Below are 10332 nucleotides of genomic sequence, written 5' to 3' on the forward strand. Positions count from 1 at the left end.
TTTTAAGAAGTTTAGTAGTTATAATTGTTTTTTTTTAATGTTTGCATCTATAAAAATTATAAAATGAATAGAGGATTAATTGCTACAATTAAATTTTAACTAAAATTAAATTAGGACACTAAAAAATGGGGAAAGGAATCATGAAATTATAAAAATGAGGTAACATTACCTCTGTCCTCTAGGACTGAATGTTCAACTTTTTTGGAACGATGGATTATCTTTATTTGATTAGTTTTTAATATTGAGATGTGCTATCTTTTGTATGCATTCTTTTTTTCGTCCTATACAGACCAAGAATGTGAATGTTAAGTTCCATTTCTCGGGACAGTTGCTAAATTAATTCTTAATCGCAGATAGAATTAGAACAACCTTTATACTTCGAGGATAAGCATTAGAGCAATAAAATATTGATACATGTTGTTTAATCCATTCGAAACCACATATTTTTGGAGACCATCCTCAGAATCCAAATTTTTTTTTTGTTTTAGGCTATTTTTGATTAAAAACATGTTTTTAATAGAAATCAGTCACTTTGTACAAATAAGATGATTGCACACCAGGTGTGGAATATAAAATAAAATAAAAACACATTATTAAATTGAACAAAATTTATTCCAAAAATTGTCGGGTAACTTGAAATCCTTATTTTAGGTCCAGTAATGAATAAAAGAATACAATTATAGGTAACATGAAATAAATAAAAATAAAAGAATATAAACATACATTTTAAGAAGCAGTACACTTTTGTTTTACAGAATGATAACCCTTGAAACAATCCCAAAAAATTGAAACCAACATCAAATTTTATTTTTACACACTTCTAGGATAATTTTTGTTTTAAACCAGTCTTGTTCTAACGGCCGTTTCATCCATACTGACTGATAATTGCAATCCAAATTCACACACTGTGTACAGTCTGTCCTTGTGGCTCGGAAATGCATTGCTCACACGGTGTACTATTGGTCTCGAAAGTGTTAACAGAGAATAATGGAAGAAGAAAAATATAACAACTTAATCAATTGAACTTTGCACCCGCGAATCTGAGGGTAAATATTTCTCAGCTCTTTCTTGTATTTCACTACCACTCGAGCACCACACACAGTAACTCGAAAAGTTTAGCATCAATTTACTGCATTGAAGTTAATCGTTCATTATTCCTTAAGAAGATGTATTTATTTATGTATTTGTATTTAAGATTATTATTTAGAACGGCCGAAACGTTGGACTTTTAAAGAAATAAAGAGTATATTGTGCCAATTGGATACAATTTATTTTATTTAAACAATCTGTGGTTTGTTAATTGTTTATGTTGGCATTTATTTCTTGAGTACTTCAGCCTCCACAAGATTGTCAAGTTGACAGTGTCAGTATTTCTGTATATATACAGTGTTTCAAAATATTTTACTTAGTATTTTTAGCTACAATTCGGCTTCCAATCTCTTAATTCAGTAGCCCGAACTGTTGCAATTTACATTGACCCATAAATTAGTATTATTACAGGAGTTAAAATGTACTAAAGTACAAGTTACCATTATAATAGTCAGTGTAATTGTATAAAGTAAAGTGTACAAGACTAACAGTATTAGTTTGTATATTATTATGAAACAGGACTCAGGAGGTATTTACTAACATCTTTAGCTACAGTCAAGACATTTTGTTATTTCATTTAAATGCATATGTTTTCCATGTCAATTGTTCATTTGATAATTATGGACGATATATTGTCATAACATCATTAATTTTCTATGGAAGAAGAAAATTTTACCTTTGCAAAATTCATATTTTCCCTTCACAATATGATTCAGGTTTATCATGTGTTGTTATTTATGCAAACATTTTCTTTCCTTTCGGTATATGAAAATAAATTTAACTCAAATATTTTCTTTTCTTTCACCGAATAAGCCTTAAATGTAAACCGACACATCTTCAGGTTTTCTAGGTATTCCTATAGGTAAACCCTCAATTAAGAGGGGACTACGGAATCTACAGTCGTAGGCGGCCCACGGACGGATTTTATTTATTCCAATTTTTAGACTGTATGTATGTTCAAACGTACAACTTCAGATTTCGAGGGAGGGATTTATTTATTTTAAATGGCACTGATAAAATGGCTACACATTAACTAAATTCTGGAATCATGATGAAATATGAATGAATAAAATATTATATGAATTGTGTCCCTTATAGAGAGATGAAAAATCTTGATAGGGAATAAAATTTACATCTACATCCGGAAAAATGGGGTTAAATGAAACCGAAAGAGGTGTCCGGTAAAGGAAGTTTCACTGCCTATTGATATAATTTCTTGTTTGCAGTCACCCTTCTAACATTAAATTGTCTAATATCCATTCTTTGTCTAAAACGTATCTCCAAAATGCTTAGGCGGGATGATGTTCCCTAAGTTGACAAAATGATCTCTTCCTGACAGACCTCACATGACTCGGAGGATACCGACCTTTCGCCAGCCGGTGCTGTTGGGAAATAGGTTACACAACCATGTAGTGATGACTTCCATGATGTTTATATTTGTGAGGTAAGAGGCGGGCGGGAGTTACGATTGCGCAACCCTTGGCGAGGACTTAGGTGAAAGTGATGGAAAGCGGCTTTTGGGAACTTCAGCTTTCACCGGCTGCTCGGGGTGACAAGTCTTCCAGGCCCTCTGGAGCTGTTTGATGGTAGCAATCTGATCCGTGCGCTCATTCACGAGTGCGTCGCTCTCTTTTAGTCGGGGAACGAGGCGAACGCCGAGGCGTGCCGCTAAGCGTGGCTATTGTCCTGTTCCAAAGAGAAACCAAAGTATACTTTTGAAAAGAAGACAATGAGGCTTCAAAGTCCTTATGATAAACGGTTCCAGTTCTTACTGACCAATTAGATAGCTTGTCGCTCTACTTAAGATAAATTAAAGAGCCACTTTGAATCAGCAAACATTTATTTCCTAACCCGAAGAATGTATTCACATGAAAAAAATTTATTTTTCCACTCTTTAATGTGTATGATCAAAGAGATAATTTCAAAGACAATACGAAATTTGTCTTGTTATTTGGTACCTGCTACAATGCTTTTCTTTAAGTAATTGTTTTACGACTTTAAAATTTATTTTTTGATCTTCTAAAATACTCCTAACCTTTTCATGAATAATTGTTAACCTTAATTATGACCGTCCCATTTATGACTTAATTATCATTAAATTTTATTCTGAGAAGTTCCAATCACTTCTGATAATTGTATTGTGAGCTTCACTCGCTGCTTACCTATATGTATTCGGATGTTATGCATGAAAGGGCGGATTTCGTTTTATTTTTTAAATTTATTTATTGATATTTACAACTGTACATTATAATACATTCAGTAAATTTGATCTCAGTTGAATTGGAGTGTTACAGGCGTGTAGAGAAACTACCCATTGGTACCACCCTAATGACGTTTTACATTAGCGGGTCTCATGGCCATCTTCTTTTCAGGCGCCTCGGAGGATTTTCAGGAATGGAAGAGGAAGCAAAGCTAGAAACTAGTGGGTGAGGATTTTTTAAATCTTAATATTTAGGGGGTTAAAGCATCGTATGTTGATTTACTAACAGTGTTTCCTTTTTCCTAAGTAGGCGTACATATTTAAAACATAATACAAAAACAGGATTCCCGAGTGTTTTTTTTTTTTTTTTAATGGGTTCAAGCTCGGTCATTCATCTGACTTACCTGTAAGGAATGTCAACGCAGCTTTTGGCAAAGGAAGTTCTAATGAAAAAAACATTTGTCGTGGGCTATCAACATTTTCTTGCGACGGGAAAATTTACGCCCCCCCCCTCCTTGGACGTCCTTCAATATCACTCGAGGACGAAGATTTTAAGAAAACTATAGAAGAAGACACAGAGTTGCAAAGTTTACAAAACAGAGTTTTAAAAACTTGCAACACCAGTCTAATGACTTTTTCCATATATTTAAAATTTATCGGAAAGGCTTGAGTCATGCATGAACGTCAGCAGTTGAAACTTGATGAGATCTTTCTGCTCGTATATCAAGAAATCTTTGAAGACCAACTCTTCCACGTACTCATGATCTATCTCCCTACCAGTTTTTTCGGAAGTTGGAAAATTTTACACGAAGAAAATTGTTTACAAATGGTTCAGTGGTGAAGAATGCGTTTTCTGTCATTTTTTCAACAACTGACTTAAAAATTTCAAATATGGATTGAAAACGTGACTAGTCTTGGGAAAAATTATATCGAAAAAGATGTTAAATATTTTGAATTAAATATATTTGATTTCTTCGTCGATTTTTCATTTACTTCCTATTTATGGAACAATGGATATTTCATACGTGACAAAATAATATGTGTAATTCCCTCTTAGAACATTTATGTATATACTATAGAGATCAAAACGTGTTTCATGCAGACTTAAAAAGATTAATTAGTAGTTACTTGAAAAAAAAAACGAAATAGCCATCAATAGTAAAGTAGAACCTACAAAACCAAATTAAGGCAGAATTACTTTGTTTGTTTAAGCTGAAGTAGAGCGCCCTGTGTGGTTTTTTTGTTTTTAAACCCTTCAGTGAATCCTTGAATAAACTTGGATGGTAGATATATTTTATTTTTATTTTTTTGTTTACCTATTCTCTCTTATATTTTTCGCAAAGTATCTGATCCTCCGTCATGTAATGTTGAAAAATATTACCAAGAGGATCTCTGATGCCTTTGCCCACTTTATCTTTCATTCCCCGTTTCGTTTTTTCCAATTATACGTTCAGGTTGTGCTATGGCATAAGCGTGGAATAAATACTAAAAAGGAACGAAAATATTTTGTTTGAAACTATACATTTCAAATTATTAACATTTAGGATAAAAGTTTCTGTTCATCCAATTTTACGTATCTAATCAACCAATAAACTTGACTTTAAATCATTCCAATCATCAAATTTTGTTCCTACTCTAACCTACTAACTAACATAGAGATATTCCTTTAATATGGTTACACAATATAACAACTTGAATTCTTAATAACGTTGCAATAGAAAGCGGCAGAAGTTACGTGAAATGTAACTCTTTCTCTTGACCTTTGGTGACGATTAATTTGCTTAACGTGTCACTGGTAACTGGTTACATGGCTTTCCACTCCTTTCTGTAAGTAGCTGATTGAAAAAGTGTAATTGATTTAAATAGTAGTTTAACAGACATTGTAACTTCAATTTATAGTTAAATACTGATTCCTCAACCACTATTATCTGCTAATAAAAAACAATTTTTATTTAACAAGATTATTTTTATATAACGTGGTATAGTAAAATGCTACATTCTAAGATTAATTTTAACTAAAAAGGGGAAGCTAAACACCTGGGATCACCGATTTCAGTGAAACGTTTTCTGTGACACTTGGATGAAAAATATTTGACACATGTGCAAAGGTTATTATCTATAATTTTAAAAATTATTGCCTAATACTCTCCCGAATACCATTGCCCTGTTGCTCTATCATATAAATCAAAATATTATTGACTGAATTTATGAGTTTAAATGTTTAAAAAATTATAAAAACCAAAATTCGCCTCCAGTCAAAAAAATTGTGTTTAAGAAAAATCAAGTCAGATTTAGTTTTACAGTCGTTTGAAACTCTTGAATACGAATTTTCATAGAAATCAAAAATTCTTGGAGGTTTTTTTTCCTGTGCTCAACGTTAATGAAATAATTCATACCAAAAGACATGTTATCCAAATCCAAGGTAACTACAACTGTTGGAAAGCTGAATTTCAGCTCTTCCAAGGCATATCAATATTTTTTTTTATTTTATGTCTTTATATGGAAGAGAAAGCAGTTTAAAAAAGAATCTCTAACGTTTTCTCTTATGCCTCCGGTTCTAATTTCTTTAGGAAGGTCCATTTCGTGCAGTTTAAAGGGTCCTAATCTCGTCTTATGTTTTGTGTAGATTAGTTCAATCGTGTTGAAGTTATTTCTATTTTTGTGATTTTTGATGGTACTTTGAACTGGAAAGTTTCGGACAAGTTCTAGGCTAATATAAATTGGAATTTTCACCAATTATGTATTTATTGACCAAATCATCGATTTATTCACAAATATAAACTTCATGTAAAACGAAACAAATGCTATTTTAAGTAATTCAGACCATCAGCATTGAAAATACACTTGGCCGTTCTCCAGAAATACGTGCGAAAGGTTAGAACAAATTAACAACCCCTATGTGAAAAGAGATAGAAGAAAGTCGGTGGCCTACTCCTGTTGCCTATGAAGTCTTACCTTTTCGGCTTCGCTTTTCCTAGCAGCTTACTCTCTCTATTGTACTACCTCTTCTAAGGTTAGAACAAAAATATTATAGGTATATTGTATTGGTTATGATACCTAATAGGATTGATGTAAACATGAAGCTCGTGTTGTTTAGTGTTGACAGAAGTGGAATAAATTAGTTATGTGAATATTATAATTTCTTTTGAAAAAAAAGCTGCAATCATATCTTAGGCATGTAGTGAGATCATATAATTACAACAGGTTAAAAAAATAAAAAAAAACCTTTTATTTAACTATAATGAGCGATGGCGAAAGAGACGAAGTGACGATGATTGTGATGATGTAACGATGCGATGATGATGCGTTCTTAGCGAGCCTTGCCGACCTGATCGACTTGGGTTTGGAGGTTGTTGACGACCTCTGGAGGAACGTGGTCGCCGAGGATCTCGAAGAGGTTGATCCTCTGGTCCCCGGGTATGCTCTCGTAGGCCGCGAGCTCGATTCCTTCCTGCACCTTCTGAATGGTGGCGCCCTGTGGGATAAGGTGGGTGTTCTGTGCCTGCCTGATGGCCTCGTTGGTGAAGAAGGCTCCTTCCTTGCCACCGCCACCTTCGCCACCCTGGACTGGCGGCTCAGGGAAGGCATAGCTGGCTGCAATCACCATGGCGAGTCCCAATAGCAGTTTCATCTGAAAAACGATTTATTTCATTATTAATAGTTTCATAATTGATTAATTTTATCATTAGTTATATAGCTATTGCAAATTCAACCTTCATAATAATTGAGTGAAACTAAAGTTTCACCTAAATTCAATTTCAACGATTCATTTTTTATCTAGCGAAGCGAAGTGCTTCTTTGATTCTTAAAATTCCGGCTATACTTGGAATTAAAAATTAATTAGAATAAATATAAATAATTATGGGTTTCACTATTTATAGGTCTGCAGTTCTAATTTCTACATTTTCTTTTAAAAAATACAAATAGTGTTTAAAGGGGCCGCCCATGGCTTAGTGGATAGGACACAGTCTTACCAATTTGATGTTTATTGGCTGTGCCGGTTCGAATCCGGTCTGGGTGTTGACATTTTTCATCGACTGGTGGTCCCACAAAATGAAGAACTTTGACCCCCCCTTAATCATAATTAGGTAGTGGAAAATGGGAGTCCTGGCCAAAAAAAAAAAAATAGAGTTTAAATAATACACTATGTAGAACCATGGGAAAACTTCCAAGAAATAACTTTCATTAATAATTAGTTGTTAGCAAGTATCATTCTTGTTATAAACCCTTTTTTTACTCTGTACCTTGTCGTTTCAAACATACGGGAGGGGAGGGGAGTATTCTATAGGCATAGCCCATTCAAATCGGAGTAAGAGGATCGAGTTTTCATTTCTCGAGAGACCGTCACGAAATAGAAAAATAAGTGCCATCCAGACGGAGACAACAGTCATGAAGTTGCCAAGTGACGCCTCAACTCTCTCAGTGTGTCTAATTACATTTTTAGGAATAAGGTGATGGTCTCCTAAAACATTTTGACTCCTGATAAAGCTTCAATGGGTTCAAAGGCCTCCTTGAAGAATTCGACAACAAGAAATGCAACTACAAGTAAGTAATTTATCCTCTGGACGTCGGTGTATATACTCCCCACAAATAGATAATAGAAGGGAACAGAGTAGGGTGATGAAGGATTTAAATGAAAAATATTAACTGTTTAATATTGATATTATTAATGTGATTTCTAAAGGAAGGGATCTTCTGTCGGAATTTATGTCATAGGTTGTGGTCATAATAATAAGAGGTTTGTGCTGCATTGCGCGAAATCTTCTAGATAATCAAAGTCTTAGCGTGTCAGATATAGTCTAAAACATTAAGTTATGGGAATTAACGATAATTATATTATTAATTAGCATTAGTTAAGGGATGAGCCCATGGAATAACTTATGAACCACATATTGTTCGGGATTCAAATGAAGCAGAATATCTGACACGGAACACAGCAGATTAAACAGGAAATGATCCAGGGATCATTTATCATACTTTCTGAACCTGAACGCTAGTAAGTCTCACGCAAATGAGTCAATTTAATTCCAGTACGTATTAGCCTTAGATGTTTCGTGTTTAGCAATAATTCTTTCCAAACAACTCTCTCGGAAGACTGCCCTAATCCTGAAATGACACGGATAGGCAATTCATAACTTTCTTCACCATTAATTTGAAATCGTATCTTTGGAATTTTATGTTTTACTGGCTTAGTGGTATCGAGTTACTTAATCACTATTTATATTGCGTAATCAATTCAAAGAGTGACAACATATATTATTTCCTTCACAGATCTCCATTTATCTACTCAATATACTGTTTCGTAAGTCCAGGACCAATAGCTACTTAGTGTGAGAAAGCTACATAACATCGCTGGAGATATAATGCTCCAGCCGGGGCTTCGTTAAGTACACTCCCTCTCACTGGGTCTGTGATGAAAGGAGTATCGCATTATGCAACCTCCTTTAAAAAGGAATAGAGGCGTTTTTGATCAAACAGGAGGCGAAACAATCTTTCAAATTGGAAAAAAAATTTCGAAAATATTAATTTATGTATTAATTAATTTATATATTAATTAAATCTTATATCGGCACGCTTAAATTTAAAATTCGGCAGATGAATGACTTACAAGCCAATATTTTAAAATATAACAAAGATTCCAGAATTTTTTTTTTTTTACATCTTCTAAACTGAAACTTAGACTGACATCATAATACATTTACACACACCCTAAACCCAGATCTTTAAAGGAGCCCGGTTGGTAGGAATAACAATCATTCAAAAGCCAAAGTAACGCACCAACTTGAATGACGAATACTTCTACAATAGAGGAATTCATGATATTCTATTAAATGTTAAATGTTTTACCATGTTAAATGTTATGTTAAATAAGTATAGGATTGGGAGCAGTTCTATCTATTTAAGGTCATGTTAAACGGTAAATGCATAAGAGCTCCTTGCGGTTTTTTTGAACAGCTTGTTTAGTAACCTTTCCTCCCAAAACTTCATGCTATTGTTTACTTCTGAGTTTTGATTACAGTAATTTATTAAAACATGCCTAAAATAAGTGAAAAGTAGAAGTGTAAAGGTTTGGCTACTGATTGTATTTTTTAAAAAGTTACACAAGACAAAAGAAAAAAAAAACTACGAGTAAGTAACCTAATACGACAACAAATAAAACGGTGACAAGTTCAGCTGGTCTGTTTCGTAACGTCATTCTCCATTTAACAGACCTAGTAACAGACACTCATTTTTTTTTTTTTTAATTTATTTATTGTTATTTACAACTGTATAAAAATATATACAAGTAAATTTGCTGTAGGCGACATAGTGTCATGATACAAATATGTGGAGAATCTACTCACTGATAGAACCCCAATAACATTTCTAAAGGAGAAGATCTCGAGGCCATCTTCTTTTCAGACGCCTAGGAAGATTATTAGGTAATGAAGGAGAACCCAGGTTAGAAAAACAAGTGGATTTGGGTGGTTGGGAAGTTTATCATAGAAGGATTGGTATCTGGTTTTGGACGAATCGGCAACTTATGGGACATTGAGGTCCTGATGGATGTATTGATTTGTAACAAAGTAAGGAGCATTAAAGTTTTTACGAAGGATTTTGGACTGTAAGGATTGGATTCGGGAGGAATTTGATGGTTTAGTTGGGCCCAAAGCTCAACTCCGTATGTCCAGATAGGCCTTATAATAGTCGTGCAGATCAGTCTTTTGTAATGGATTGGCAATTTAGACCGTTTTTCTAGTAAATGTTATAATAGTCGGAATCGACAAGCAGTTTCTTGTCTTTTTAATCTTGTATGAGGATCCCATGTCAGTCGTTTGTCCAGATGTAGTCCGGTACAAACGATAATTAAGGGGTTTTAGTAGTAAAGTGTCAGTTTCTGATTGCCAAGAAACCCGCCCTGAGATTAAGTCTATTATATTATAAAATTTAAATAAAATTCTCCTATCTGTTAAATATTACAGCTTATCATTTGAATCCAAGCTATCTTTTAGACATAGAAATAAGTTAAAAATATCATATTCCATTTATTTTATTTAAATAAT

The 10332-nt window shown here is 33.7% G+C and overlaps 1 protein-coding gene across 1 annotated transcript in view; it reads right to left on the reverse strand.

Annotated features, from left to right (window-relative positions):
- Positions 1-6494: 6494 nt before the first annotated feature.
- Positions 6495-10332, reverse strand: part of LOC106684416 (uncharacterized) — a 30901-nt gene continuing 27063 nt past the window's right edge. Inside the window, exon 2 of the mRNA XM_067044745.1 lies at positions 6495-6920. Within this exon, the coding sequence (XP_066900846.1) occupies positions 6600-6920 (321 nt within the window). The 3' untranslated portion in view covers positions 6495-6599. The remainder of the gene's footprint in view (positions 6921-10332) is intronic.

Source organism: Halyomorpha halys, unplaced genomic scaffold (genome assembly GCF_000696795.3).
Source record: "Halyomorpha halys isolate HHAL.00 unplaced genomic scaffold, Hhal_1.1 Scaffold578.1, whole genome shotgun sequence".
Lineage (NCBI taxonomy): Eukaryota > Metazoa > Arthropoda > Insecta > Hemiptera > Pentatomidae > Halyomorpha > Halyomorpha halys.